Source organism: Drosophila subpulchrella, chromosome 3R, assembly GCF_014743375.2.
Source record: "Drosophila subpulchrella strain 33 F10 #4 breed RU33 chromosome 3R, RU_Dsub_v1.1 Primary Assembly, whole genome shotgun sequence".
Lineage (NCBI taxonomy): Eukaryota > Metazoa > Arthropoda > Insecta > Diptera > Drosophilidae > Drosophila > Drosophila subpulchrella.
In genome coordinates, this window is record NC_050609.1 from 11,964,301 (window position 1) to 11,989,929 (window position 25,629).

The following is a 25,629-nucleotide window of genomic DNA, read 5'->3' on the forward strand; positions in this document are numbered from 1 at the left end:
ATGCTATATGAACGGTCGAGTGAAATAATCATTATATATTTCCTTCTAAGTAAGCCGTTTTTATTTTGTCAAAGCTATATTCATTTCTCGCTTTAATTGCATATTTAATCATTTTTTAAGATTTGATTGGTACTCATAATATTATTTTAGTCTAAAGCCTTATTTGATTAAGGTTTTACCATAGCATTCCTTTTGAACATTCAACCTGCTCCTTGTTTGCATACTTTAGTGTTCACTGTCACGTGATAACGTTTACGGTGAATGTCATTATAAATCCTTATTGGAAACGGAAAATCAAAAATTTTTTCAAAATCATATGTTGATATACTAATCCAAGTAAAATAAACATCATTATTTATTCAATCGAATAAATATGACTTCGTAGAATTAAAGGTGTTAACACATCTTATAAATCCATTTATGCATTTAGTTAATTGTGGAACTACATAGTTTTAAATCATCACCTCCTTTTCGAGGGTGAAAATAAATTATCTCTTTTTATGGGAGTATAACTAGCATTCAAGAAAATATTTGTATAATAGATATATTAATTCTTAACAATTCATCAAACTTTTGTTAAATGGCTTTCACAAAGAACATCGTACTTCTACTTTCCATAGGAAAAGGCAGGGCTAGAAATTGTCTTAGCTTACTAGAAAACCGATGTTACTTGAATTCATCCTCTCAGCTGATAAATTAATAAAGATAGTGCATAAAGAAACATCAAAAGATTGAGTTAATAGAACTGACCTAGTTCGAAGTACGAAATAATTTTGACGGGGATTGCTAGCACGGTACTGGGCTCTTGGAATAATAGATATTTTTCCAGCCGGCAGAATCATTGAACTTCTGGAAACCACTGCTCCATGATAAACCCTTCGATTAGGGAGTATTATATCAATAAAACATCACGCAAATGTCCCTTACATCAATAAGAAAGCAAGTTTATTCAACATTTCACACACAGCGGCATCGTAGTGCTCTCGAATACAATCAGAGTCCTTTTGTAAAGCGAATGCAGCCACGGACTTGCGAGATGGGCAAAAGGTAAATCATTTACGCCTCATCACCCTTGGTGGCACGTGTGTAGATGACCTGGGAATGATGCTGCACAACCTGCTTGATCAGACCTGAAAGTGGAGAGGATGTGGGATTAGTTCTAGAACATAAGGGATTCCATCCAGATAAACATACCCTTCTCGCGCAGCTCGATCAGAGCACGCTTGGCCAGGGAGCCGCGGATCTTCAGACGCTCAGAGACCACCGAAGGGGTGATCAGCTTGTAGGCGGGCACTTCCTTGTACAGCTTCTCGTAGGTAGCCTTGTCGAACAGCACCTGGTTGTTCAGCTTGTCCCTGACTTTTCCCTTGGACCACTTCTTCTTCTTGGCCTTGCCGCCGCCGGATCCCTCCTTCTTCTTCTGTGTCTTTTGCGGCTGCTTGGCCGAAGACTTCGCGTCCTTCTTAGGCGGCTAAAAGAGGGGATAAACAAATGTCTGGTGTTAGTTACCGGCACTCAAAATAATATAAATAATCTCCCCCATTGACCACCGGACCAGCACCTGGAGGAGCTGGCCGCTTTCGAGGTTAAGGCATGCTTTTGTTTTTCGTCCGGATTTTCACATTTTTCCCCCCTCGGTGGGTGGTGTTTTCATGGCCCAGCCCTTGGGCAGCACTTCAGTCATGTTTTGCATACGTTTGCAGGCCACTTTCACAGTAAAAAACTATTATTTTCGCAGAATTCAGTAGCAGCGAACTCACCATCGTGAAAAGTCAATGCAGAAAGATGGAGGGCGGAAACGGCCAGAGTTACCAACCATCGTATAGGGTAGCACACCTGTCTATCGATAGTTCGAGACGGAGTGGGAAAAATACTAAAATATACATTCAGTTATTTTCGTGAAAATTAAAACTTTGATGACAAAAAACCATGACGAATTTAGTTATTGCGCTTAAAATATATTACAAGATAATTAGATAAACTAAGGATAAGACGTAAACGTAAGTTTACAGATGTGCATTGGTAAAATATGAAACTCTTTCACAAATGATTTTAAACGTTCTGTTCACATGAATGCATTCGTTTTGTTTTTACATATATTTAGTTAATTAAAAATTTTAATTTTAAATATTTGACAATACATTTAAAAAGACAAGTTCATCTCTACATTCAACCGATATTTATAGAGTGACCAATAGATTTAATATAGGTATGGTATTTCGGCCAACGGCCACACCTTTTGTGCATGTCAAACAAATAAATTTAAATAATTGGCAAATCAATTGGGCGAAATGAAAGAGTTCTGCCGCACCTGCGGCAAGACCATCGTGGCCGACCAGTGCCTCCAGATCTTCTCGCCGGAGGGTCGAAAGCTGCTGCAGTGCGTCCGCTCCATAACCAACTGCTGGGTGAGCACGAAATCCAAATTCCAGTGGGTTTCCGTTTCCACTAAAGATTGTTTACCACCTCGCAGCTGCGGGATGTCCAGGATTTGCCCAACCACATGTGCCCGGATTGCCAGGCGCTGCTCAAGCAGGTCCAGAAATTCCGCCGGCGATGTGCCAAAATCGAGAAATACTTCGCCAGGCGACGGAGCTGGATGAATCTCGGCGAGGCCCCTGCGGCCGTGCCTCTGCAGCTTCCCGTCCAGCAAACAGCTGCTCCTGATCCGCTGGGCATCGACGAGCTGATGGCGGCCAGCGAAATCAAGGTGGAACCCAGCCAGGTGCAAGAGGAGCAGGAAACGGAATCGTCGTATTTAGAAAATAAGCTCGACGAAGGAATCAGCTATGAGGATGCTCCGGGAGAGGACTTCATGCCCCTGCCGGAGGACTATGGAGAAGAAAAGACTGAAATGGTGGCCAGCAGCACCAGCAAGGCGGAACAGAGAAGAATCAAGACCAAAATCAAGTCCAGCAAGCACACAATGCGCATGGGCAGGAAGCTAATCCACGTGAAGGTCATCAACGACAAGCAACCGAAGCGCATTGTTGACCGAAATGGACCGAATGCCAAGCCCTGCATCTGCGAGCACTGCGGCCGGCAATTCAAAGACACCAGCAATCTCAATGTCCACCTCCTGCGGCACACGGGCACCAAACCCTTCGAGTGCGAGCAATGCCACCAGAAATGCTATACGCTCCATCTGTTGCGACGCCACCAGCTAAAGCACACGGAAGGTCCCTACGCCTGCACTTTCTGCGGCCTGGAGTACAGCACAAATAGCTCTCGAGTGAGGCATGAAAGGTTAGCCGTCTTAGGTTTTCTATTGCTCCATTTACATGGCAATCCATTTTACAGGGAGGCGTGCAAAAAAGGACGAGCTCCGCAGTCCAAGTGGGAGATCATAAAAAAAGGCGAACGCACATTCCAGTAAGTTTTCACACACATTTACCCATTGTGTTAGCTAATTTCCTGACCTCCTTCAGCTGTGAAGTTTGCGATCTCTGGTTCCTGCGCGCTGGAAACTTCACACAGCACATCAACTCCTCCAGTCACATTGAAAACGAGCGCAGAAAAATACGCAAATCGAAATCAGTGCAACCTACCGCCATAAATACATGAAACAACTGCGGTTAAAAAACAAGCTCTCGTTTCATTCGTCTTCAAAAATTGGTTCTTGACCCGATTTTCGAACATTTTCCTGATGTGTTTTGCTGTTTGCATGAGTCTTCATATTGTACTTGTAGCGGAAATGGACATTGCAGACCTCGCACCTGCAAATATCATAAGGATATTATATGTATATCATATTCGAACAGATGCAATTGCTAACCCACCAGTAGGGACGTTCTCCGGTGTGGATGAGCTCGTGCTCCCGCAATCGCGTGCGCTGATAGAATCCTTTTAAGCAGATGTCGCACTGCAGCGGTCGCTTCTCGTGTGTCATCTCATGACGCTTCAGCTTGTTGGGATCCGAGTAGCTCTTGCTGCACTGCTGGCACTTGAAGGCGTTGGCATCGGTGTGTGATTTGATGTGCCAGCCAAGCGCATACTTGGAGGCATAGTGTTTGTGACACAGCTTGCACTGATAGCGTACATCCTCTCGAGGCTTGGGCATAGGCTTAGGATTGATTCGCTTCACAATCAAACGTGGCGCAGCATTGTGCACTTCACTGAAAGAGTGAATAGGAACTGCATTAGTAGGGAGATATAAAATACTTAATAATTAACTTATTTACCACCAACCTTTCATGCTTTTGACGAGCTCCCGCATAGGCAAACGTTTCGCTGCAGAAGCGGCATGCAAAGGGCGATTCGCCACGGTGACGGATGCGAATGTGCATGTTGCGCATGTAGGCGTCGTAGAAGGTCTTCGGGCACTCGCTGCACTGGTAATTCTTGATCCGACTGTGCCGGAGCATGTGCATCTGCAGGTTGTGGGACATGCGGAAGGCCTGGCCGCACTGGTCGCACACAAAATTCGGCGGTTTGGCCCGCAGCTGGGCACGTCGTATGAGGTTCCTCTCTTCTTTCGTCTTGGGATTGGCTCTGCGCCTTGGCTTCTGTTCACAAACTGCAGTTTTTCTGATCCTGGGCTTCTTTGCAAACGGTGCCTCTTTTTTGGGTCTCTCGTGACCCGTGTATTGGTCTATCAGTTCCTTGAAAATCTTGGCGCCCAGAGCCACACTAAGTGGATCTTGTGTGGCGGGCTCAGTGGATTCTGTGGCTGGCTCTTCACTTAATTGATCATCCGATGGGGCTTCCTCTTCCGCAGGCTCTTCCTCTAGATCTTCAATCTCTTCTACATTAGTGTACTCTGAATCCGATGCCAAATCGGGCTCTGAAGTAGCTTGCTCCTCATGCAGAGCCTCTATCTGCGTTTTATCTGGTTCCATTTCAGCTAAGGACTTGGCCTGGCTGATCCTGAGCTCCGTGTTGATGCACATCTCCCGAAAATCGATGGCCCGGTCTAGGGCTAAGACACAAGCGGGGCACATGAGCTGAGGTTCGTCTGGTTTGGGGCTGATCTGTAGGATAAGTAGGATTATAAGTGTTTGTTTCTTAAATGTAGTGAATTAATGACCAACCCACACTCCGCTGATGACTTCTATGTGGAAGAGCAGGACACTGTTGGCCTGGTCAAAGAGATCCTTGGCACTGGAGTCCACGGCGAAGTCCTGGTAGCAGATGCGGCACTTTTCCAGCTCTTTCAGCTTATCCTCGCCGATAAGCGGATCGAAATCCATTGCCATAGCCTCTGATAAATCCACTTTATCACTTTGTGGACTAACAAATGTTGGCGCCGCTGGAGCACTGGACTCGGCCTCATCCTCCGCCAGAAGTTGGGCCACCAGTTTCTGGTTCCTGCGCCGCTGCGTCCTCTCCTGACGTGCTCTTTCCGAGGGACTTTCTTGGTTCTGGTTTAGGCAGGGAACGGCACCCGGTCGCAGAGTTCGCTTTTTGGCCAGGCCTGTTTAAAGGAGATGAACTTGGTTAATCATTTCCAATAGCTTGCTGTTGGGGCTAACTCACCCATCTCGAACTTAAGGGCTCCCTCGATGTCTTCGTCCTTGAAATGTGCTATACAAATGCACGGATTCTTCAGCTTCATGGAGTCCTCCGTAAATCCACAGAAGGCGAGCCAAAGTTTGAATGTTTCCGGGCATTTGGGAAACCGGAAGAAGCCGACCTGTTGCTGCTGATCCGGATCCCTTTTGGATTTGCTCACAAAGGCATTCCGGCAATTGGGCACGGCACATCTCATAATTTTAGAGCTAAGTGCGCAATGTTTATAAAAATTTATATTTTTAGCATTGAATTAGTGTGACCTTTTGTCGCACGGGCATGATTACCAAGGTTCGAGGTGGCTATCGTGGTGACGTCACAAGTTAGAGATCATTTTAAAATGAACGATAAAAAAAATTAGAGATTCTTCTTTCTCTTCGTTCAAAAATTGAAACAAATTAATATTTCAGAAAGATTTTTATTTAATTACACATATCATCCCGCCAATCCTCCAAAATAATTCTAAAAGTATTCACACTTCTGAAAAAATTAGAAAACAATACATTTGCGCAGTAGTAACATTAGAATCATTTATTTGATTTACATGAGAACCAAAGGACTGTAAACATAATATTTTCAGTAATTTCCTGAACCTATTGGGCACTTTTCAAATCAAGAAATAAACACTTCAGTGTCGTTTTGTACCGTTCAAAAATGAAATTTTGTAATCCCAATTCAGTATGAATTTTACGAAAGTGTGAAGTATATGTACGTACACGGATAATATGTATGAGTAACTAAGACTAAGCTAGGGCGTAAGATTAGGATATTATATTTAAGAGAGTACGATGAGAGATGGAAACTGACCCTAGTTCTTGGTCTTCTCCACCCTGCCAGTCTTGACTCCATTAAGCTTCTGTTTGGTCTCCTGCTTGGCGGGCTTCTTGGACTTCTTTTTCTTCTTCTCGAAGGCGCTGAAGTCGACGGTATCGGAGTCGTCCTCGGTGCCGTACTTTTCCATGAGGCGGTCCATCAGGGAACCAAAGTTGGACTCCCGCTGGTTGCGACGCGCCAGGATCATTTGCTGCAGATCGCCGCCATTGTCGGCCAGATCCTGGTCGTCCTTCTCCTGCTGGCGCCGCTTGAGGCGCTCCTTGATGACCTTGGCCTCCTTGAATTCGCGTGCGTACTTCTGATGGCGCTTCTTGCGCTTGGCGGCCGGCTCCTCGGTGAAGATCTTGAACTCGGGCACCTCTTCGCTGGCAATCATGTCCTGGACGATCTTCTGGATGCGCGGCTCGTCCTCCACCTTCATGAAGGGCACATGGTTCATCAGGTAGTTAATGCACCCCTTCCCGCCCAGATACGCCTTCTTCACGTCCGTGCGCTCCAGCTCCGAGTCCACGTACTCCTTCTCATAGTTGTTGATGTCCTCCTCGGTGATGGGCTTGAAGATCTTGCTCCAGAGGTCCAGCCAGGACGACAGCTTGGACTCCGCCTCGTCGTCGTCGTCGATCACGCCCTGCTCGTCGTACAGGGCTCGCTTCTGGGTGTCGGTGAGCACCTGGTAGAGCTTCGACAGCACCTTGAACTTCTCCGTGGACTCCGCCTTCTGCTCCTCCGGCACTCGATCGGGATGGACGAGCAGCGAGAGCTTGTGGTAGGCCTTCTTCACCTCCTTCTCGACGGCGCCCTTGGCCAGGCCCATCAGCTGGTACACATCCCGCGTCCCAAAGTACTTTTCGCACAGTTCCAGCGTCGACATTGCGAATTTTATTTTATTTTCCGACACAAACACTACCACAAAATGCGCCAAAACGCCGCGCCAGTGTGCCCGCGCGAGGGGTGGTCAAAATTTCTGGCTTGAAATGGTGCGAAACTTGGCTATATCGGCTTACCTAGGGCCTCTCTACACCTCCTAATTTTCCAAATTAATTTTTGACGTAAGTGAAAAGTTATATTCTGTGGCACTGATAACAAAGGATATTTAAATAGAAAAAATAATTAGGTTTGTACCTACGTATAGCATAAATAAATACGTATCTATCAGGAAAGACACAGATATATCTATAGCGCTAAGTCGTATACAATTTATATTGATCCACATGAGAAACTTACGCTTAATGAGCGCTAGATAAGGTAAAAACACAATTTTGCTATATTTCAATAATTTAAAAAACATTTAACAATACAAAAAGTCTTGAAATTACATTTAAAAACATATCAGGTTAAAACTCAGTATACACAACCACAATATTTTAATTCATAAGTATGCACATCTTTTTTATTCAAAGCTATCTTAGCATATATAAACTTATAAGTGTTTGCTTATATTTTTTTATTCTAAATTATCTTAGCAATTATAATCCCATGGGATTGCTGTTAGAAAATCGATATAAATATTTATTATTATTTAAAAATATCGATATATTCATATTTTGATATATTTTTACAAATATTTGTATTCGTTCTTTTTTAGCCCTTTTTTAAAATGGCCTTTAGCAACACTAGCAGCCCATCGCAACCAACTTCGCTTTGCCGGGCTTGACTTCCTTCTTTTCGTTTTCGTCGGCTGATCTTGCATCTCGCTTTTTTACTGACACTTACGCTGAGGCTGTCTCCCTTTTTTACTGACACTTACGTTGGCTTACGTTTTGCTGACACTCCAGACGCATCTTGCGTCTCCCTTTTTCACTGACACTTACGCTGAGGCTATCTCGCTTTTTTACTGACACTTACGTTGCCGACCACTTACGTTACTTGCGTACGTAACTTACGTAGTCCAAATCAGTCCGAGTCCAAATCATTCGAGAAAAGCCTAGGTCTTTTCGATTCATCGGCCGAGGAGAACAGTCCATTCTTTTCGAAAAATCGGCTGAAGAGAACAGTCATGGTAAGATTTCCTCTCCTAACTAACTAACTCCTAACTATGTGAACAGAGAAGTTGGCAGAGCTAACTAAAGTAAAGTAAATTGTTTGAAATACCAAGAAATACAAGTGACTTCGCACAAACCATGCAAGCAATATAAGATCCAAGTCGATTCCATTACATTAACTTGCTTTGCAACATCCACGTGTTCACCTAACCTCAAAGTGAAAAGGCCAAGATTGCTGATGGATTTTCTAAATTTATCTTCCAGTCGCATCGTAAGTTCTCGGCGCCCCGCCATGGTTCCATGGCCTTCTACCCCAAGAAGCGCTCAGCGCGCCACCGCGGCAAGGTCAAGGCCTTCCCCAAGGATGACCCCAGCAAGCCAGTCCATCTGACCTGCTTCATCGGCTACAAGGCCGGTATGACGCACATCGTCCGCGAGGCCGATCGTCCTGGCTCCAGTAAGTACTTATTTTCCATATATAAAACACACCTACCCTTCCATGATGAGTAAACTAGAAGATTTATGGTTAGAACACAACTGATTAACCGTGATTATCTCAACTAGGGCGGACTGATTGATCCACTCAAAAGATGGACTTTAGGCAATCGCTTAGCATGATTTTAATGGCTTTATTTCCTTCCTTCCTTACAGAGATCAACAAGAAGGAGGTGGTTGAGGCCGTCACCGTCCTGGAGACCCCGCCCATGATTGTGGTCGGTGCCGTCGGCTACATCGAGACTCCCTTCGGTCTGCGTGCCCTGGTCAACGTGTGGGCCCAGCATCTGTCCGAGGAGTGCCGTCGTCGCTTCTACAAGAACTGGTATGTATCGAGGACCACGTGGTTTACCCCTCCCTTCCTTTTCCCTCCGACGCCATTTTGTTTGCGCCGGATGCAGTGCACACACAGAAACGACCTCGTGTTTTCTACTAGTCTGGATGATGATACGATGGTATCTGAATGAGCAAAATATTGTTGAGAAACCTTTTACCATCTGCTGCCTTCCTTCTGATCGGCCTACTAGAAAACACGTGGTTTTTTATACGATTTATTTTGGTTTTGAAAACCAATCTGTGCGTGTACTCCCCTGTAAAACCTTAAAGCAATCAATGTAGAGACCCCCCTATTAAATGTAAATTGCAATCATAAAGTTCTTCGATCAGCTTGCTGAGAGAGCTTTTTAAATCGCTGAAGGTTGTGTGAGCTGTCAGGTTTTTGGTCTTGGGGGCTCTGAGCCCCTGGTTAACTGAAACTACTTGACGAGTGAGCACGGCATGGAAGACCGCATCTCCGCTCGCCATTTGTTTGCGATGAGGTGCACTTCCTGTTCTATCTCGCCCTTACATAAACAGCAGCGCCGCTAAGAAGTTGGAGTTGTTGAGGCACCCAATGGATTGCGTCATGTCGCTCGTTTCTGACCAACTTGACCATCGTCTATCAGGTACAAGAGCAAGAAGAAGGCTTTCACCAAGGCCAGCAAGAAGTGGACCGATGATCTCGGCAAGAAGAGCATCGAGAATGACTTCCGCAAGATGCTGCGTTACTGCAAGGTGATCCGTGTGATTGCCCACTCGCAGGTAAATATCAATTGTTTATAAAATACCCTAGAATTCACGACGTCCTTGGCCTTGTTGCGCCACTGGTGCTGGGTCCTCGGGCTCGGTGCCTTTGGTGCGCCTGGCCTAAAAAGCATTCGCGCTGTGGATTCAATGCACAGTTTAGGGATGCAACGTCGCAGAGCAAACTGCCCCTCGGGTGGCGGAGCTTGATATATTCCAGTAACGGTGCGGAGCCGTTCAGGCGATGAGAGCGCGGTTAAACCATATCACGCACAGCCCAAAAACCTTATATGCAAGTGGATGAAACTAACTGAAAAATTCTATCTACTCTATCTTCCCTTAGATCCGCTTGATCAAGCAGCGCCAAAAGAAGGCCCATGTCATGGAGATCCAGCTGAACGGCGGCTCCATCGAGGACAAGGTCAAGTGGGCTCGCGAGCATCTGGAGAAACCCATCCAGGTCAGCAACGTTTTCGGACAGGACGAGATGATCGACTGCGTCGCCGTGACCAAGGGTAAGGGTTTCAAGGGTGTCACCTCGCGTTGGCACACCAAGAAGCTGCCCCGCAAGACGCACAAGGGTCTGCGCAAGGTGGCCTGTATTGGAGCCTGGCATCCGTCGCGTGTGTCCACCACCGTGGCCCGTGCTGGTCAGAAGGGTTACCACCACCGTACCGAGATCAACAAGAAGATCTACCGCATCGGTGCTGGCATCCACACCAAGGACGGCAAGGTAAGCGTTCGAACGCCATCATTTAAGAGACTTAAATCTAGAGGGGCTGTAGAAATCTGTTGCACTGATGATAAAAACCCTAAAAACATTAACGACATCGAAACAATAAAAAGCTTGATGAACCGTGATATTTATAATGATAGGACTGATTACAGATCTCAGCCAAAAAAGATTGAATTCTCGGTGTTTTCCCAAGACTTCAGAGGACTAACGCATTTATTTATCTTTTACAGGTCATCAAGAACAACGCCTCCACCGAGTACGATCTGACCGACAAGAGCATCACCCCCATGGGTGGCTTCCCCCACTACGGTGAGGTCAACAACGACTTCGTCATGATCAAGGGCTGCTGCATCGGCTCCAAGAAGCGCATCGTCACCCTGCGCAAGTCCCTGCTGAAGCACACCAAGCGCTCTGCGCTGGAGCAGATCAAGCTCAAGTTCATCGACACCTCGTCGAAGATGGGTCATGGTCGCTTCCAGACCCCTGCCGACAAGCTGGCCTTCATGGGTCCGCTCAAGAAGGATCGTCTCAAGGAGGAGGCCGCCGCTACCACCAGCGCTGCTGCCGCCGCCGCCACCACCACCGCTTAAGCAAAATTACGTGTCAACGTTTAATTGTCTGCTCGCTTCTACCGCCCACAGCTGCGGTAGGGCGGCGATCAATAAAAAGATTTTGGCTAAGCTAATGTAATCAATGTTTTAAATTTAAACCCCTGGGGAAAGACTGCTTGCCTATGCAAATATTGATATTGATTTGGAGATGATCTTTAATATAGTGTCTAATTTTCTTAGTCATGGTTTATGTATTTGAGAAATTCCACTACAATATCTTAGTGATACACGTTAAATTTTAATTATTATTAGGACGCTAGTCGATAGTTTACTACCAATAAATAAAAACCAACTGAATACACAAAAACCCTCTTATCGCTTAGATTCCCATACTTAAGACAATGTTTGTAGATTTTAGCAATTTATTTTGCGCAAGCTTTGTATAACAAGAAGTTCAAGATCATTGGTCGTCATCATCACTCCGAGTCTATGAAAGTTTTTTAAAAAACGTGGGTGCCCTCAACGACCTTCTCGTTGTCGTAAATCTCCTTGGCGTAGCACAGGTTAGGATAGTCGAAGGCGGCTCCATAGCGGTTCTTGCATCCCGTGGTGGACTTCTCTCCGGGAGTGTAAACGGGCTGGCCCACGATGTTGGAGGTGGCGAAGTTGCAGGTCAGCACGAAGTGGTTGTAGAAGTCGCGGGAGAAGCGCACGGCGGCACATCCCACATGGGTGTTCTTCTCGGCCACGGAAATGGTGAACTTGGCCACATCCTTGCTGGGCAGCTCCTCCGGAAAGCTGGCGAGGATCTCTGGAGAGGCGTTTGAGCGCTGGGCAAACCAGTTCTCGATCTGCTCCTTGATTAGCTCGGCATCGGTGTACTCTGTCTCCGCCCCACTGTAGCTGAAGATGGCGTTGTTTTGTCCAGCGTAGGCGAATCTCTCCGTGCTGCGACACTTGTCAGGAAGGGATTCACAAGTCTGCACGTTAAGCAGGGCCAGGTGGGAGAGCTCCTCGCACCAGGACATCTTGGCCATGCGAATCGCCTTGGGTAAGCCTTCTATTTTGCCTCCAGCCACGTTGTTTCGCAGTTCGTTGAAGAGGGTCAGGATCAGTTTGTGATGCGGCTCGATCTTCACCTCACGCACATCCTTTGGACAGTTTTCGCTGAAGTTCTGGAGGGGAATAAGGATTAGTATCGAAAAGAGTTTGGTAACATTACTTACTCCCTTATTATTGCAGGCTATGTGCTTATCCAGGCAAGTAGGCAGAGCACAGTAGTCCACTGCAATGGTGGCTCCGATCAGGAAGGCTAGTACGATGATTGTCTTCATGGTGATCTCCAATGTTGGCTTCTCACTGAACCGCCACTAGTCCAAGTGGCTCTTTTTATAGGAAGACTTCCACACGTATTCCTCGAATTTCAACAATCACCGGCGCAATGGGCAGCTGTTTTCGAAGGAATCTCTGGTTTCAGCTCAAAATTTCTAATAATTATGCTAGTAACTTAACCAGGCAGTGCTCCTATCCACTATAAAAGCTGGAAATAAGAGCCAGTTGAATCAGTCGCAATTCAGCAGCACTCCAAGCAATGGCTTTTACCATTTTACCTGGTTTCCTGCTCCTGGCAGTTGGTCTCTTTGGTTCCTCCTTAGCTGTGGACTATTGTGCCCTTCCCACATGTCTGGATAAGCATATAGCCTGCAATAATAAAGGAGTAAGTAATGATACCTTATTTTTTTTTAACTCATCCTACTTCTCCTCCAGAATTTTAGCGAAAACTGTCCCAAGGATGTGCGTGAGGTTAAGATCGAGCCCCATCACAAACTGATCCTGACCCTCTTCAACGAACTGCGAAACAATGTGGCTGGAGGCAAAATAGAAGGCTTACCCAAGGCGATTCGAATGGCCAAGATGTCCTGGTGCGAGGAGCTCTCCCACCTGGCCCTGCTCAACGTTCAGACCTGTGAATCCCTTCCTGACAAGTGTCGCAGCACGGAGAGGTTCGCCTACGCTGGCCAGAACAACGCCATCTTCAGCTACAGTGGGGCGGAGACAGAGTACACCGATGCAGAGCTGATCAAGGAGCAGATCGAGAACTGGTTCGCCCAGCGCTCGAACGCCTCTCCAGAGATACTTGCCAACTTCCCGGAGGAGCTGCCCAGCAAGGATGTGGCCAAGTTCACCATTTCCGTGGCCGAGAAGAACACCCATGTGGGATGTGCCGCCGTGCGCTTCTCCCGCGACTTCTACAACCACTTCGTGCTGACCTGCAACTTCGCCACCTCCAACATCGTGGGCCAGCCCGTTTACACTCCCGGAGAGAAGTCCACCACGGGATGCAAGAACCGCTATGGAGCCGCCTTCGACTATCCTAACCTGTGCTACGCCAAGGAGATCTACGACAACGAGAAGGTCATTGAAAACGCCAAGGTGTTCTAGGAAAAGATTGGATACGGATTAATGGGATTACGAGATTGAATTGTCAAAACTGCTTAATTAAAGTGTGCTAACATAATAAATTTAAAATATGAACGTAACGGCTTTTTACTTTTCAATCAGCTGTTTTGCCAGCAAGTTGGCAGTCTCCTTTGGGGAAAGTGGAATACCCTGTAATTGTGTTAAAAGGCAATTATTATACACCTGTTTTCTGAGTAAAAATTAATTACAAAAGAGGAAGGGAAAACATTTGATCCATAAACATAATTTTGTTATGTAACTAAGGGTGTAATTTAATAGTAGAAATGGTTATATAACAAGTTAAAAATTAATTATAATTAAAATAAATTACAGGGTATCCCGCAATCGATTATATTCTCTTCATAGGTCTGATTTATTTTCGTAGAAATTTTGTAGCCGGCTCGAGATGTTACGCGAAGCTTTAAGGATCGGCAGCCGGCGATGGTATAGCTACAAGTCCGTCCGTCGTCCGAATCTGGCTGCCACAGGTGCTCCGAAGGTGGAGCCGGCGAAGGAGCAATCAGGAGCATCCTCAACAGTGGAAAACGGCCATGGCAGCCTGGCCAAGCAGTTGCGAGCCAAGATTCTGGCCACCGGACCCATTCCCGTGGCGGAATACATGCGCGAAGTGCTGACCAATCCTCAAGGTGGCTACTACATGAACAAGGATGTGTTCGGCCGGGAGGGTGACTTCATCACCTCACCGGAAATATCACAGATTTTCGGAGAGGTAAGACATCCGCATTAGAAATGCTCCCTCTGAACCTTTCCCTCCCCACAGCTCGTCGGGATTTGGTTGGTAAGCGAATGGCGTAAGATGGGCAGTCCCTCGCCCTTCCATTTGGTGGAATTGGGTCCTGGTCGCGGCACCCTGGCCAGGGATGTGCTGAAGGTGATCACCAAGTTCAAACAGGACGCCGAGTTCTCCATGCACATGGTGGAGGTTAGTCCATTTCTGAGCAAATCGCAGGCACAGCGCTTCTGCTACACCCACGACACCCTGCCGGAGGACTCGCAGCTGCCCTATTACCAAGTGGGAACTACTGCTACCGGGACGAAAGCCTTCTGGCACCGCCGGCTGGAAGATGTCCCTCAGGGATTCTCCCTGGTGCTGGCCCACGAGTTCTTCGACGCCCTGCCGGTGCACAAGATGCAGCTGGTCGACGGCAAGTGGCAGGAAGTGCTCATCGATGTGGCTTCTGGTGGTGCCAAGGATGCGGAGCAGGCTGACTTCCGGTATGTCCTCTCACGCAGCCAAACTCCCGTGTCGAGCGTTTTCCGTCCCATGCCTGGCGAGACGCGGTCCTGTCTGGAGTACTCCCTGGAGACGGAACGCCAGGTGGGACTCCTGGCCGAGCGCATTGAACGGGATGGCGGCATCGCCCTAATCATGGACTATGGACATTTTGGCGAGAAAATCGACACCTTCCGGGCCTTTAAGCAACACCAGCTACACGATCCCCTGATCGATCCGGGTTCCGCCGATCTCACGGCCGATGTGGACTTTAAGCTGGTGAGGCACACCGCCGAGACGCGGGGAAATGTCCATTGCTGCGGACCCGTGGAGCAGGGACTGTTTCTGCAGCGTATGCAGGGAGAGGCTCGACTGGATCAACTGTTGGCTCACGCATTGCCCGAAAACCAGCAGATAATCCGCTCTGGTTACGAGATGCTCACGGACTCCGCGCAAATGGGCAGTCGTTTTAAGTTCCTCGCCATGTTCCCCGGCGTGCTGGCTTCCCATCTAGACAAATATCCCGTCGTCGGATTCAGTTAGTAATTGCAGGTTAAATATGTGTTTTTTAAGGATTTAAATATGTTGCACATGATTGTTAAACAAAATACGAATGTTATTTCTTCTGGAATGATGCATTGATGGCCTGCATCTCTGTGGCGGTGAACTGGAGCACCGCCGAGATGGCGTTCAGCATGTGACGCTTGCCATCCGCGTCCCGGGTAACAATGTAGCTGATGATCACGTTCTTCAGGTACTCCAGGTTGGCGCCCTCGCGCGTCTTGCAGCGTTCGAGTCTGGAATGGAAAGGGGAGCGCATTTAATACTACTCCTTGTTTGAGACTATCAGAAAACCCCACCTGTCCACCTGCTCCTCCAGGCATTCAATCTTCTCGTGCATTTCCTGTTGAGATGTGACCTTATCCTGGATGGCCTTTCTCAGCGTGGACTCGGCGGCGTACTTGGCCTTGCGCAGGTTTGTAATTTCGATGTCCTTTCGAGCCAACTCATTGGCGTAATGCAGCATGTGGCAGTTTTCGCCCAGCGACATTTTCTTGGAGCGCACCTTTAGCTTCCGTTCCCGCTGCTCGCCCTCCACCTCGACACTGTCGGCATCGGAGGAATAGTTAAATGATTCTGCAGCGGCTTCCAGTGTGGGAGTGGCCAGTGTGCTGCCCACACCGCTGGCCGAGTGAAAGACCTCAAAGGAGGTCTGTAGCGTCTTGATCTCCTGCTCCTTCTCATCGAGAAGCTGCAGGGATCTCTGGCGCTGCTTCTGCAAAAGCTGCTCGAGTTCGTTGAGCTTGCAGCGCGTCTCGTTCTCCAGCTCCGCCTTGGCCTCCTGCCACTTGGATCGCTCGCTCTTTAAGGCCAGGCGCAGCTTCTCGCCCTGCTGCTTCAGGTCGATCTCCGCCTCGTCGATGTTGCGATTAAGCACCTGCACCTTCTCCTGCAGCGTCTGGATGTGCGAGTGCTGCAGTTGGACCTTCTGTTCGAGTAGTTGTCGTTGCTGTTTGGCTGCCTCTAGCATTTGCTGGACTCCCTGGAGCTGTTGCTCGCAATGGGCGTGGCTTTCGGCACGCGTTGTTGTTTGGCCGCTTAGAGAAAGGATCTCGCCGAGATCCATGGGGTTGGCAGATCGGGCATTGGCAATGGTAAGCAGTTTCTTCAGACGCACCATCTCGTCCACCAGCGTGGCCACGTCTACATCTTCACTAAGAGCTTTTAAATTGGATGTGGGTCGGACGTGAGCCTGCTCCAAGTCCTGCAGCTGCTGCTTAAGATCGTGTATGCTCTCCTGATCTTGCTGACGCAGGCGATCGTAGCTGCCCACCGTGGTGCTGAGCTCAGCGAGGCGTGCCTCCAAACTGGCCACGCGATCCTCATGCAACGCCGCCTGCCTGCGACTCTGATCCTCTGCCCGCAGCACACGCCTCTGTTCCTGGCGAATGGCCACCGCATGCTGATCCTTAAGCTGCTGCATTTCCAGGCGCACTTGCTGGAGCAGAGCAGCGCTATCCGCACTGGCGGCCGCCGCTGCAGACTGCTCCGCCTTGGTCTGGTATTGTTTCAGCTGCGAGCGGGCCTCCTTCAGCTGGGACTGCAGTTCCCGCAGTCGACTGTTCTCGGCCTCGTTGCTGGCGAACTGGGTCTTGAAATTGTTCAGCTGCATCTCGATGTTGTCCTTCAGATGGCGCTCGTCGGCATAGAGCTTCTGCAGCTCGCGGATCATGAGCATCTGGTTGTTTGTCTCCTTCTCCCGCTCCTGCCGCTCCACAATCCACTTGGCCTTGACCTCGTCCACGTCGCTTTTGGCGCGCGCCGCCTGCTCCTTGGCGCGTACATGGAGCTCCTGAATGGTCTGCTCCTTCTGGGCGATTTGGCTGCGCAGTTGCTTCTTGTCCGCCTGGAAGGAGGCCTCCATGCGGGATTTCTCGGCGGAGAGAGTTGCCAGCGAGTTCATCAGGGTGATAATTTGGGTTTGCAATTGACCTTCGACGGGAGGAAGAGCAGGAGGACCCGAAGCTCCCTCTGCTGCTCCGTCCGCTGAATCTGTGCTGGTGTTTTGGGACTCTACCTTCCTGGTCGGGGACCCGGAGTCGCCCACCGCCGTGGCCTCCGCATGTGCCGCCAGACTCGTCTCCAGCGCCTCCTTCTCCTTTAGCAGTCCCTTGTAGGCAGTGACCACGTCTGCAAATTGGATTAATCACCCGGAATGCACTGGGATATCGCCAAGAGCTCACCTTTCAGTCGCTTCTCGTAGCGCCCCAGCTGCTCCTTCTGCGTGGACACCAGCGCCTCCAGTTCCCTCTGCCTCTTCTCCATCTCGCTTTGAGTGGGAATAAGTCGCTTAACTTTTAGTTGACTTGGCTTTTCAATTTATTTCTCTCCCGTGGCATTTTTGCCAATGCAAATGCAATTAATAAATTTTAACAGCTGGCAGGCGGGGCTGCCAACTTGGCTCTTTACGGAGCTACTAAAAATAGTCCAGAACTGAAATAAATCAAAATTTCTCTACCGTTTTATAAAAATGTATAACTTTAAAAGTTATAAATATTTTTTTGCTGATAAGATAAGATATAATACCCAACATCTTATTTTTCTCTATTTTATTCCTTAAAAGTGTTTTTACCTAAATGTCCACTTAAAAATGAATTTTACAAATAAATTGCGGGTTGAATCTTATTCTTTATAATTTTAATGATTTACAAATTCGATATTATCATTGTAACTAAACCAATTTTTTTTTACCAATATTCTTTTGAAAAGGATTCAAATTAGTTTCTTTCTCCTTTGTTTTATTTGAATTTCTAAAAAATCGTTTTGCTATCTTGAACAATATTCTAATATAAGTCTATTATTAATTTAATAATTTTTTTACAAACTCTGCATTATTATTGTAACTAAACCAATTTGCTAAAGAAAGCATATAAATTAATTTATTTGCTCAACATTTATAGATCTCGCGATTTACATGTGTATTACATATAATCTGGCCCAATTTCTTTCTTTACGGTAAGCAAAAATAAGCATTTTCTTGTATTATCTAACTCAATATAAACTTAAATTAAATTCAATTGTTAATACAATGAAACGATTGTTGCTTTCTTAGTTGTGCTTATCGTTACCTTATTACAAATATTTAAATAACAGTATCTTAAATAATTATAGTCTATTCGCCCTCCTCGTCCTTCATCATCTGCTCGATTAGCCGCTTCCGCTCCTCGGCCTGCCGCATCTTCCGCATGACCAGGTCCTCGTAGTCGGTGGTGGAGCCAGTGCTCCCTGTGGCGGATGAATTGAATGGCTGCTTCTCTTCCGCCGGCGGCGTTACCCATTCGAAGTGCAGTGGTTTGGCGGGATCGCCCTTTTCGTAGGCCAACACCATGTCGCAGGCTTCGCGGGTGGCTAGCTCCACCATGGCGCGTCCGCGCCGCTTGCTGTTGACCACCAGAGCCACCACGTCGCCATACTTTTTGAGGTACTTGAGCAGCTGCTCCTGCGTGTAATCCTGGCCGGGATCGGCCTTCCACTTCATTTTAATGCGATGCTGGGCCGAATCGAACTTGGCCGGCTGTTGCAGGAGCTTCTGTTTCTCGGCGTGATTGCGCCGGAACTGCTCCTGCATGGCCCGCTGCTCCTCCTCCAGCAGCCGGGATCCCTCTCGCCTCAGTCGCTCGATCTGCTCCTGCAGCAGCTCCTCATCGCTCTTGGCCACCGTGCTGTAGGGCTGGGCCTTGGCCAGCTTGTGCAGGGCAGCCCGTTCCCGTTCCTCCAGCTCCTGCTTGAGCTTCTGCCGCTTCCCGTCCAGCTGGCGACTCCTCAGCTCCGCCGCCTTCTTGGCCCTCAGCACTTTGTCGTAGGCCGCCCGGGCGGATTCGTCCGTGAGAATCTCCAGGGCCTTGGACAGCTCGTGAAAGCGCTCCACCGCCTTGGGGTTATCCGGATTCTTGTCGGGATGGCAATCGAGCGCCCTTTTGCGGTATGCCTTGCGTATCTCATTTTGATCGGCCTCCAGGGAAATGCCCAAAAGATCGTACAGATTGATGTCGCTGAACTTTTTGCTAGCCATTTCGATTTGCTGGTATAAAATATACTTTATCCTAATATATTTTAGTAGTATTTACTAATTGCACAATTCCAATAAATCACAAACCAAACATTTGCTGGGCAAATTGTTTACCAAACGATACTGAATCAGCAGCTCTGGGAATACCTTGTTTTTGAGTACACCAACTAGTTATAAATAAATATAAATATTTAATTAAATATGCTTTTTTTTATGGTATTATAGCCGCGGATTAATTTCCCAACTGCAGCCGGCTTTTAATAAAATGAAAATAAAACATTTCCCAGCCAAACTGTTTACTGGATCAGCTGATTTGTGCGCCGAGTTGGCAGCACTGCAATACAACGTGCGCAATTGTTTGGCGTGGATATATTTCTGTAATCGCCTTAAACCCTGTATATAATGATTTCAAACCCCTGAGATAAGCAGAAAGTACGTCATGAGCATCTATCACGACGAGGTGGAAATCGAGGACTTTGAGTACGACGAGGAAGAGGAGATGTACTACTATCCCTGTCCCTGCGGCGATCGATTTCAGATCTCCAAGGTAACGCGGCGTATACGCAACCCCTTCTGGCCTTTTGTAAATTGGTAATTTTCCGTCTCAGGAGGAGCTGATCGAGGGCGAGGAGGTGGCCACCTGTCCCAGCTGCTCGCTAGTCATCAAGGTCATTTACGATCCGGTAAGTGACCCACCTAGATGTACCCGGGTTACCCACTCTAAATCTATAAAATATTCAAAATTTCAGGATATGTTCAAAGCTGAGGAAGATGAGGAATCCGCTCTGAACGAAAAACTTAGCGACTTGAAGCTGGAGAAGAACTAACACAAGCCATATGGTGTAATTAAATAGTTTTTATTTATATACTTTTATATATAGATTTCATTTTAGTGTAAATAATACGTTGACTAGTAAAACAATGAATTCAAATTATGCAAGCTCGCGGGAAACATTTCGATTTGTTATGGATTTTCGTTTGGGTGAATTACAAATGATTTATACACGCATTGTACAATATCTAGAACTAAGACAAAGGGTTAACACATACATTGCACTGAGCACTTTTTGGTCTAAGTTTCACAAGCAGAGCGCAATGTGATACCCAAACACAAAGTGGCAATTTGGAAACACAAATCAAAGGAACTGTGGCGTACCAAGTGTGGAAATGTGAGTAGTACAGAGAGTTACATACAGTGGAAAGCGGTTGGAAAAATATATATATATATATAACATACAGTTACCACTTTCTGCTTACGGCTTAGGAATTCGACTTAAACTTAGCACGTAAATATTGTTACGGTTCGTCATGCAGCATCCAGTGGATTGGATATTGGATTTACTCTGCTCCTGATTTTGTTTTTAGAGAGCGTGCTCGTTCAGCAAGTGAGTGAAGGAGTACGAGGACGAAAGGGATCCAGGTCTCCCCATTATATGCGCTTAAATGCCGTCTGCAATGCTTTTCGAGAGTGGGAGGGATCTACTGATTCTACTGTTCCAGCCAGGATCCAGTGACGGCATTGGGCGACTTAAGCTGAAAGGCAAAGAGTTTAATATTTAAATACTACATAAATCTATTTCTCACCTTTATATTGAACTGCTTTAGGGTGCTTTCCAGTGCCATTGCATTGCCCGAGAAGTAAGCTGCGATAGCATTGTGCAGCAGAATCAGTTGCTTGTGCATCACTTTAATCTGCCGACGGAACACACATACATTATATGTATTTATCTCTTGTTTTATTAAGGCTTAACTTACGCGATTCTCGTCGAGGAATTGCATTTTAATCGCCACGTCAGAGCGCAGCTTCTCGTATTGCTCCTTGTGCTGCGCGTAGCTGCGCTGGGTCTCCTCCAAAGCTGCAGCCGAGGGCGTCAGCTCCGGCTTGGTGTTCTCCAAGTCCATGCGATAGGCATCAAATTCGATTCTAATGGGAGAACGAGATTTATAATAAGTTTCATAGGAAATGATCTCATTTTAACATGAATTGCTTTGTTTTTTAGTGTTAGATAAGTCCGCTTCAAAAAATGAGACATTAATCATGCTTTTATAGAGCTACAATTGAAATTTTTCAAGATATGAAAACGAGATAAGCAAATTTGCATGCAAAGCAACGCAAAAAATGTGAATTACATTTATATCCATAAAAAATATGTTAAAACCAAACAAGTAAATAATATAACAAGTATTTTTTCAAGGAATTATAAGAAAGCATTAACACTAAATACGCAAAGGGGCGGAAATATTGCATCACACCGAAAGAGCTCTATTACCTGGCTGTTTCGTAGTGTCGTATCGTCAGCAGGGTGTCGTCGATCGTCTTGTTGCACAGCGTGTTCACCGAGGAAATGAAGAAATTGAGCGCGTTGAGCAGCAGCTCGCCGTTCTTGGTGAGATTGCGCTGCGTCTCCGAGTTGCAGGTGAACTCCTTCTGCAGCTCGGGGTTCTTCTGGGCCAGATCGGCAAACGAGTCGGCCAGTGCGTGTTGGGTGACGATCACATGCTGGAAGTGCGAGCTGAACGCCCGCGTCAGCCTTAAGATGGACAGATACTTGCGCTGCGTCTCGCGCAGCTGCTCAATCTGGGCCTCCAGCTCCGAGTCCACAGTGCGCTGCGACTTGCCCAGCTTCTCCAGCATAATTTGCCTAGTGCACTTGTACGTGGATATGCTCCAGTTCTTGAGGCTGTCGATCTTGGAGGCGCTAGTGCGTATAAGGCTGCCGCTCCCGCTGTCCGTGGGGCTCAGGATGCCGTTTCCCGATGGTGGACTACTGGGCGACATGGGTGTGGTGGGTGCTGAATGGATATATCAATAGGTTTGATGAGTCAGTTGGCAGGTGGGCCAAAAACAGTGCGATAACGATTTACCTGAATGGTTGCGCAGTGGCAGACTGTTGGGGGCGCCAAATGGACCGCCCGGGGCTCCATGGCCTCCTCCTCCGGCGATGCTGTGGCTGCTGGCGCTTCCGAGTACCAGGCTGCCGCCCTCGGTGCCCGTGTGTACTGCTCCGCAGCTGTCGTTCAGCGAGGGCGCGTCCTTTAGCATCTCGTGAATGCTGCGCTCGCGATCCGCCATGGAGATTGCTTTCTTTCAGCCCCCGAAAACCCTCTAATTGCCTGCGGAAAATGGCTTTTCCCGTCTGTGGGGGTGTGTGCTGTGTGTGTGTGTAAGCTTGGTAGACGGCGGAGGCGGCCCTTGTACTGCGATTTCCACGCTGAAACCAATTTCGCGCTCTGTGCGAGGCGTGACTTTAGCAACCTATGCCTGAACTCTCTGTAGTCTTGCAATTTTCAAAGATCCGCATAAAGTTCATCAAACTTTTTTAACTGAAAAAGTGTGACCGCGGAATCATCGATCAATAATACCGTCCGGCTCCGTGAAATATAGTTTTAGTACCAGTTTAGTTTACACAAATATACCAAAAAAAAAGTCTTCCTGATTCTGGTCTAGTGGGAAAATAGCTAAATATCCACTGGGTATTTTGTTACTGACATCCTGCGGTCATACCAAAGTGGACGTTCTTTTGATTTTTGGGGGATTTTGCAGAAACCGATTGGCCTGCCTAATCTCAGTTCTCAGTGGTTATTTAATTGCTTTCTTTTGCGTTTTTCATTTAAAACACAAGTGGCTGGAAAATGGGCTACGTACTATTTGGCGTCGCACTGGCTTTGGTGGTAGTTCTAGTCATCTACTTCAACCCGCCCGCTCCGCCGCAGAGGGTAGTTCGTCACAGGAGGAACGAGGACGAGGACGAGGATGAATTTGAAGGAACTAGGGAAACAATTTTGCGCCGGAACTTCACAGAACAGCGAACGCGGCGCAGGTTGGTGATGCCAAGTGGCGATGGGGATTCTAGGTTCCTAAACCTCATTGTCTTGTTTCAGCCTGCCGGGGGACAAGTGCGCCGTCTGCTTGGAAGAAATGGAACATGGCGACATGAAGTACACGAAGTGCGGTCATGCCATGGACGGGGCCTGCTTCGAGGTGTATCGCTACATTCGCAGGAACTGCCCACTATGCGACAAACCTATTAATCTCAGTCTACCTGGCGACAACTGTGCCATTTGCCTGGAGTCGCTATCAATGGCTAACATGGCTCACTTGCGTTGCCAACATGCTCTGCACTTTGAGTGCCACCAGCAGTTTATCGAGAGTGGAGCCAAATGCTGCCCACTCTGCCGGGAGAAAGTGTAGGATCACAACATATCTTTCAGAGATCTGTTATCACATTAATAGATCTCTCAACTTAAGACCGCTCCACAGGAAGATATTAAGGGAATCACATGTTATTAACTTAAGCAAGTGCTAAGCCCTTGGTGCACAAACAATTTGTACTAATTAACTTAGGAAAAGCGATAAGCAATCGAAACAAGTCTGTCCTAGCGTCTAATTATCTTGCGTTTTGTTAAATAAACCACACAAATTGCCTTACACAAACGCCTCCATCTTGAGATAAATGCAGTATACTGGTTTGTGATCTTGAAACAAATAAAACTATTGGGTAGATAATAATATTAACAATTTCTTTTTGTTGTTTGGACCGGCCGGCCTTTTTATTTATGTTTTCTTTGGATACAAAAACTGAAATCTATTTTAACCAGTGTGTACACACTAATAAGTAGCCAAGTACCAGCTGATTTGCTTCTTCTTCTACCGCCATTCACTAGGAAATGCAGTACAATAATCTTTAATTTTAAAAAACATCTTGATTTCCTTTGCCTTGTATTTAAAATATATACTCAAAATGCCTGGGCTGTGCTCAGTTTGCCGCACTTGCGGTAAGAATGTGAATAATTCGCGGGCCAGAGCTATTAAACTCTTCGACAAGCACAATTATCACTTGATAAGTTTAATTGAAAACATCACCGATATGTATGTAAGTACATGAGCCTCTAAGAGTTATATTCCAGAGTTTAACCAATTGATTTAAATAATTGTCCAGCTGGAGTTCGATACTACTATGCCAGATCTCATTTGCCATTGGTGCAAACTGCAGCTGGACAGGATTTTGGCATTCCGCATCAAGTGCCTGGATGTCCATCAGTCGTTTTTGGCCTCCAACAAGAAACGTTTGCAAGGAACGGCTGTAATTGATGAAGAACTCGATGAGCAGGAACTGGAGCAGGAGGAGCCTCACCAGGAGGATATGGTCGAGGAGGCGGACCAGGAGGTGGACCACCAGTCTCCCAGGACTAGGCCTAAACGGGCGACGCCAAGCTCCAAGACCTGGTTCTGTGACCAGTGCGGCGGAGTATACAAGGGCAAGTCTATCCTGGACTTTAAGCTCCACCTGCAGCGCCACACTGGGCACAAGCCCTTCGAGTGCGACATCTGTCAGTCCAAGTTCTACACGAAGAACGAGATGCGCCGCCACAGGATCCTGCATTCGGATGCCCGGCCCTACGCATGTCGCTTCTGCACCAAGACCTTCCGCTCCTGCAGCAGCAAGGCGATCCACGAGCGCAACCACACTAACGAGCGACCCTTTCAGTGCCATCACTGCGAGAAGACCTTCACCTCCAGCTCATCGCGCCAAAGGCATGAGATGCTGCACACCGACCAGCGGAAGTACCAGTGAGTAGGAGTCCTGACCCCCTCATGTACCCCATCGTAGGGTGTAATTCTTATATAGCCCTATAAAACATCCCTTCTGTCTGAAGCAGTAGATATAAAACTATAATACATACATATTTCTAGAACTATAATATATATATTTGTTTTTATTTTGCAGCTGCGATACCTGTAACCAGTGGTTTCAACGATCTAGCCACTTAACCTTACACAAAACCACTAAACTACACCAGCAGAGATTGGAAAGTGCCCCGACTGCCCAAAAGAAGATAATAAACCGGCTTAATATTGAGCCAACAAAGTGGATAAACCCAATTTTCAGTTCCTCGACTGCCTAAAATGAAAATAACATGGTTTTTGATGGCTAAAAAGAAGATACAAATAATTTTAAGTTACATTGACTGAAACATTTGCCCGAAAAGAGTGATTCTCCTAATTATAAGTTTCGTTACTTCTGTCTAAAAAATATCTTATGATGAAACTGGAATGAAATTAAGGATGATAAGTTCTTAAAAGAAGATAAGAAAATTTTAAGTTGTATTGAGTGTACAATTAAAAAATAATTTAATATTTTGTTGAACATTATAAATAAATGAAAAAGGTAATAGGTCAGTTTTTAAAATTTGCG

The 25,629-nt window shown here is 46.9% G+C and overlaps 14 protein-coding genes and 2 non-coding genes across 17 annotated transcripts; 9 read left to right on the top strand and 7 right to left on the bottom strand.

The window, feature by feature from the left end:
- Positions 1 to 919: 919 nt before the first annotated feature.
- LOC119552952 (40S ribosomal protein S25) lies at positions 920 to 1,825 on the bottom strand. The gene is made up of 3 exons (XM_037862937.1): positions 1,761 to 1,825; positions 1,195 to 1,471; positions 920 to 1,130 (listed from the first exon to the last, which is right to left on the bottom strand). Exons 1-3 carry the CDS (start codon positions 1,761 to 1,763, stop codon positions 1,057 to 1,059), a joined length of 354 nt encoding a protein of 117 aa, XP_037718865.1. The 5' UTR covers positions 1,764 to 1,825; the 3' UTR covers positions 920 to 1,056.
- A 401-nt stretch (positions 1,826 to 2,226) lies between these two features.
- Positions 2,227 to 3,577, top strand: LOC119563113 (transcription factor Ouib). Its single transcript, XM_037876356.1, has 4 exons — positions 2,227 to 2,408; positions 2,474 to 3,246; positions 3,301 to 3,372; positions 3,429 to 3,577. The coding sequence occupies exons 1-4, from the start codon at positions 2,292 to 2,294 to the stop codon at positions 3,562 to 3,564; spliced, it is 1,098 nt and encodes a 365-aa protein (XP_037732284.1). The 5' UTR covers positions 2,227 to 2,291; the 3' UTR covers positions 3,565 to 3,577.
- On the bottom strand, positions 3,576 to 5,777 carry LOC119563112 (zinc finger protein 184). Its single transcript, XM_037876355.1, has 5 exons — positions 5,476 to 5,777; positions 5,031 to 5,413; positions 4,189 to 4,970; positions 3,780 to 4,115; positions 3,576 to 3,716 (listed from the first exon to the last, which is right to left on the bottom strand). Exons 1-5 carry the CDS (start codon positions 5,705 to 5,707, stop codon positions 3,596 to 3,598), a joined length of 1,854 nt encoding a protein of 617 aa, XP_037732283.1. The 5' UTR covers positions 5,708 to 5,777; the 3' UTR covers positions 3,576 to 3,595.
- Positions 5,778 to 6,012: 235 nt separating this feature from the next.
- On the bottom strand, positions 6,013 to 7,387 carry LOC119563371 (J domain-containing protein CG6693). Its single transcript, XM_037876722.1, has one exon. It carries the CDS (start codon positions 7,211 to 7,213, stop codon positions 6,317 to 6,319), a length of 897 nt encoding a protein of 298 aa, XP_037732650.1. The 5' UTR covers positions 7,214 to 7,387; the 3' UTR covers positions 6,013 to 6,316.
- Positions 7,388 to 8,181: 794 nt separating this feature from the next.
- On the top strand, positions 8,182 to 11,307 carry LOC119550345 (60S ribosomal protein L3). 2 transcript variants are annotated; one of them, XM_037858968.1, is made up of 6 exons: positions 8,183 to 8,341; positions 8,589 to 8,781; positions 8,976 to 9,144; positions 9,764 to 9,899; positions 10,225 to 10,614; positions 10,848 to 11,307. In XM_037858968.1, the coding sequence occupies exons 1-6, from the start codon at positions 8,339 to 8,341 to the stop codon at positions 11,205 to 11,207; spliced, it is 1,251 nt and encodes a 416-aa protein (XP_037714896.1). In that variant the 5' UTR covers positions 8,183 to 8,338; the 3' UTR covers positions 11,208 to 11,307. The 2 variants fall into 2 exon arrangements, with proteins under 2 accessions (XP_037714904.1, XP_037714896.1); XM_037858976.1 differs by lacking the exons at positions 9,764 to 9,899; positions 10,225 to 10,614; positions 10,848 to 11,307 and adding an exon at positions 9,474 to 9,693 and having other exon boundaries at positions 8,182 to 8,341.
- Positions 8,824 to 8,902, top strand: LOC119545869. Its single transcript, XR_005219148.1, has one exon. It is a non-coding gene; the product is annotated as a small nucleolar RNA U43 (small nucleolar RNA).
- Positions 9,258 to 9,338, top strand: LOC119545870. Its single transcript, XR_005219149.1, has one exon. It is a non-coding gene; the product is annotated as a small nucleolar RNA U83 (small nucleolar RNA).
- Positions 11,308 to 11,576: 269 nt separating the features above from the next.
- LOC119550427 (antigen 5 like allergen Cul n 1-like) lies at positions 11,577 to 12,542 on the bottom strand. Its single transcript, XM_037859098.1, has 2 exons — positions 12,395 to 12,542; positions 11,577 to 12,343 (listed from the first exon to the last, which is right to left on the bottom strand). The coding sequence occupies exons 1-2, from the start codon at positions 12,500 to 12,502 to the stop codon at positions 11,669 to 11,671; spliced, it is 783 nt and encodes a 260-aa protein (XP_037715026.1). The 5' UTR covers positions 12,503 to 12,542; the 3' UTR covers positions 11,577 to 11,668.
- A 185-nt stretch (positions 12,543 to 12,727) lies between these two features.
- On the top strand, positions 12,728 to 13,708 carry LOC119550410 (antigen 5 like allergen Cul n 1-like). The gene is made up of 2 exons (XM_037859072.1): positions 12,728 to 12,885; positions 12,936 to 13,708. The coding sequence occupies exons 1-2, from the start codon at positions 12,760 to 12,762 to the stop codon at positions 13,608 to 13,610; spliced, it is 801 nt and encodes a 266-aa protein (XP_037715000.1). The 5' UTR covers positions 12,728 to 12,759; the 3' UTR covers positions 13,611 to 13,708.
- Positions 13,709 to 13,996: 288 nt separating this feature from the next.
- LOC119550361 (protein arginine methyltransferase NDUFAF7 homolog, mitochondrial) lies at positions 13,997 to 15,481 on the top strand. The gene is made up of 2 exons (XM_037858995.1): positions 13,997 to 14,358; positions 14,410 to 15,481. The coding sequence occupies exons 1-2, from the start codon at positions 14,035 to 14,037 to the stop codon at positions 15,403 to 15,405; spliced, it is 1,320 nt and encodes a 439-aa protein (XP_037714923.1). The 5' UTR covers positions 13,997 to 14,034; the 3' UTR covers positions 15,406 to 15,481.
- On the bottom strand, positions 15,409 to 17,806 carry LOC119550360 (GRIP and coiled-coil domain-containing protein 1). Its single transcript, XM_037858985.1, has 3 exons — positions 17,607 to 17,806; positions 15,723 to 17,553; positions 15,409 to 15,659 (listed from the first exon to the last, which is right to left on the bottom strand). Exons 1-3 carry the CDS (start codon positions 17,686 to 17,688, stop codon positions 15,479 to 15,481), a joined length of 2,094 nt encoding a protein of 697 aa, XP_037714913.1. The 5' UTR covers positions 17,689 to 17,806; the 3' UTR covers positions 15,409 to 15,478.
- A 373-nt stretch (positions 17,807 to 18,179) lies between these two features.
- On the bottom strand, positions 18,180 to 19,691 carry LOC119550393 (dnaJ homolog subfamily C member 17). The gene has a single exon (XM_037859047.1). The coding sequence runs from the start codon at positions 19,433 to 19,435 to the stop codon at positions 18,536 to 18,538; it is 900 nt and encodes a 299-aa protein (XP_037714975.1). The 5' UTR covers positions 19,436 to 19,691; the 3' UTR covers positions 18,180 to 18,535.
- A 67-nt stretch (positions 19,692 to 19,758) lies between these two features.
- LOC119550453 (DPH3 homolog) lies at positions 19,759 to 20,384 on the top strand. Its single transcript, XM_037859134.1, has 3 exons — positions 19,759 to 19,979; positions 20,041 to 20,115; positions 20,182 to 20,384. The coding sequence occupies exons 1-3, from the start codon at positions 19,872 to 19,874 to the stop codon at positions 20,257 to 20,259; spliced, it is 261 nt and encodes an 86-aa protein (XP_037715062.1). The 5' UTR covers positions 19,759 to 19,871; the 3' UTR covers positions 20,260 to 20,384.
- LOC119550374 (arfaptin-2) lies at positions 20,271 to 22,783 on the bottom strand. Its single transcript, XM_037859025.1, has 5 exons — positions 22,298 to 22,783; positions 21,703 to 22,225; positions 21,188 to 21,356; positions 21,017 to 21,124; positions 20,271 to 20,965 (listed from the first exon to the last, which is right to left on the bottom strand). Exons 1-5 carry the CDS (start codon positions 22,503 to 22,505, stop codon positions 20,921 to 20,923), a joined length of 1,053 nt encoding a protein of 350 aa, XP_037714953.1. The 5' UTR covers positions 22,506 to 22,783; the 3' UTR covers positions 20,271 to 20,920.
- A 147-nt stretch (positions 22,784 to 22,930) lies between these two features.
- Positions 22,931 to 23,867, top strand: LOC119550435 (E3 ubiquitin-protein ligase MIEL1). Its single transcript, XM_037859111.1, has 2 exons — positions 22,931 to 23,253; positions 23,315 to 23,867. Exons 1-2 carry the CDS (start codon positions 23,066 to 23,068, stop codon positions 23,622 to 23,624), a joined length of 498 nt encoding a protein of 165 aa, XP_037715039.1. The 5' UTR covers positions 22,931 to 23,065; the 3' UTR covers positions 23,625 to 23,867.
- A 236-nt stretch (positions 23,868 to 24,103) lies between these two features.
- On the top strand, positions 24,104 to 25,539 carry LOC119550383 (zinc finger protein 525). Its single transcript, XM_037859036.1, has 3 exons — positions 24,104 to 24,306; positions 24,373 to 25,004; positions 25,162 to 25,539. The coding sequence occupies exons 1-3, from the start codon at positions 24,175 to 24,177 to the stop codon at positions 25,337 to 25,339; spliced, it is 942 nt and encodes a 313-aa protein (XP_037714964.1). The 5' UTR covers positions 24,104 to 24,174; the 3' UTR covers positions 25,340 to 25,539.
- Positions 25,540 to 25,629: the final 90 nt, after the last annotated feature.

Coding starts and splice junctions, on each gene's coding strand:
- LOC119552952 (XM_037862937.1), bottom strand. Junction 1,131..1,194: donor GATCGAGCTGCGCGAGAAGG/GTATGTTTATCT, acceptor CTCCACTTTCAG/GTCTGATCAAGCAGGTTGTG.
- LOC119563113 (XM_037876356.1), top strand. CDS start 2,292: ATGAAAGAGTTCTGCCGCACCTGCGGCAAGACCATCGTGGCCGACCAG. Junction 3,247..3,300: donor TCTCGAGTGAGGCATGAAAG/GTTAGCCGTCTT, acceptor TCCATTTTACAG/GGAGGCGTGCAAAAAAGGAC. Junction 3,373..3,428: donor AAAGGCGAACGCACATTCCA/GTAAGTTTTCAC, acceptor GACCTCCTTCAG/CTGTGAAGTTTGCGATCTCT.
- LOC119563112 (XM_037876355.1), bottom strand. CDS start 5,707: ATGAGATGTGCCGTGCCCAATTGCCGGAATGCCTTTGTGAGCAAATCC. Junction 5,414..5,475: donor AGCCCTTAAGTTCGAGATGG/GTGAGTTAGCCC, acceptor TCCTTTAAACAG/GCCTGGCCAAAAAGCGAACT. Junction 4,971..5,030: donor AAGTCATCAGCGGAGTGTGG/GTTGGTCATTAA, acceptor CTTATCCTACAG/ATCAGCCCCAAACCAGACGA.
- LOC119563371 (XM_037876722.1), bottom strand. CDS start 7,213: ATGTCGACGCTGGAACTGTGCGAAAAGTACTTTGGGACGCGGGATGTG.
- LOC119550345 (XM_037858968.1), top strand. Junction 9,145..9,763: donor CGTCGCTTCTACAAGAACTG/GTATGTATCGAG, acceptor ATCGTCTATCAG/GTACAAGAGCAAGAAGAAGG. Junction 9,900..10,224: donor GTGTGATTGCCCACTCGCAG/GTAAATATCAAT, acceptor ATCTTCCCTTAG/ATCCGCTTGATCAAGCAGCG.
- LOC119550427 (XM_037859098.1), bottom strand. CDS start 12,502: ATGAAGACAATCATCGTACTAGCCTTCCTGATCGGAGCCACCATTGCA. Junction 12,344..12,394: donor TAGCCTGCAATAATAAGGGA/GTAAGTAATGTT, acceptor ATTCCCCTCCAG/AACTTCAGCGAAAACTGTCC.
- LOC119550410 (XM_037859072.1), top strand. CDS start 12,760: ATGGCTTTTACCATTTTACCTGGTTTCCTGCTCCTGGCAGTTGGTCTC. Junction 12,886..12,935: donor TAGCCTGCAATAATAAAGGA/GTAAGTAATGAT, acceptor CTTCTCCTCCAG/AATTTTAGCGAAAACTGTCC.
- LOC119550361 (XM_037858995.1), top strand. CDS start 14,035: ATGTTACGCGAAGCTTTAAGGATCGGCAGCCGGCGATGGTATAGCTAC. Junction 14,359..14,409: donor TATCACAGATTTTCGGAGAG/GTAAGACATCCG, acceptor CCCTCCCCACAG/CTCGTCGGGATTTGGTTGGT.
- LOC119550360 (XM_037858985.1), bottom strand. CDS start 17,688: ATGGAGAAGAGGCAGAGGGAACTGGAGGCGCTGGTGTCCACGCAGAAG. Junction 17,554..17,606: donor CTACGAGAAGCGACTGAAAG/GTGAGCTCTTGG, acceptor TCCAATTTGCAG/ACGTGGTCACTGCCTACAAG. Junction 15,660..15,722: donor CTGGAGGAGCAGGTGGACAG/GTGGGGTTTTCT, acceptor TTTCCATTCCAG/ACTCGAACGCTGCAAGACGC.
- LOC119550393 (XM_037859047.1), bottom strand. CDS start 19,435: ATGGCTAGCAAAAAGTTCAGCGACATCAATCTGTACGATCTTTTGGGC.
- LOC119550453 (XM_037859134.1), top strand. CDS start 19,872: ATGAGCATCTATCACGACGAGGTGGAAATCGAGGACTTTGAGTACGAC. Junction 19,980..20,040: donor ATCGATTTCAGATCTCCAAG/GTAACGCGGCGT, acceptor TTTCCGTCTCAG/GAGGAGCTGATCGAGGGCGA. Junction 20,116..20,181: donor TCAAGGTCATTTACGATCCG/GTAAGTGACCCA, acceptor TCAAAATTTCAG/GATATGTTCAAAGCTGAGGA.
- LOC119550374 (XM_037859025.1), bottom strand. CDS start 22,505: ATGGCGGATCGCGAGCGCAGCATTCACGAGATGCTAAAGGACGCGCCC. Junction 22,226..22,297: donor GCCACTGCGCAACCATTCAG/GTAAATCGTTAT, acceptor ATATCCATTCAG/CACCCACCACACCCATGTCG. Junction 20,966..21,016: donor TAAAGCAGTTCAATATAAAG/GTGAGAAATAGA, acceptor TTTGCCTTTCAG/CTTAAGTCGCCCAATGCCGT.
- LOC119550435 (XM_037859111.1), top strand. CDS start 23,066: ATGGGCTACGTACTATTTGGCGTCGCACTGGCTTTGGTGGTAGTTCTA. Junction 23,254..23,314: donor GAACAGCGAACGCGGCGCAG/GTTGGTGATGCC, acceptor GTCTTGTTTCAG/CCTGCCGGGGGACAAGTGCG.
- LOC119550383 (XM_037859036.1), top strand. CDS start 24,175: ATGCCTGGGCTGTGCTCAGTTTGCCGCACTTGCGGTAAGAATGTGAAT. Junction 24,307..24,372: donor AAAACATCACCGATATGTAT/GTAAGTACATGA, acceptor ATAATTGTCCAG/CTGGAGTTCGATACTACTAT. Junction 25,005..25,161: donor ACCGACCAGCGGAAGTACCA/GTGAGTAGGAGT, acceptor TTTATTTTGCAG/CTGCGATACCTGTAACCAGT.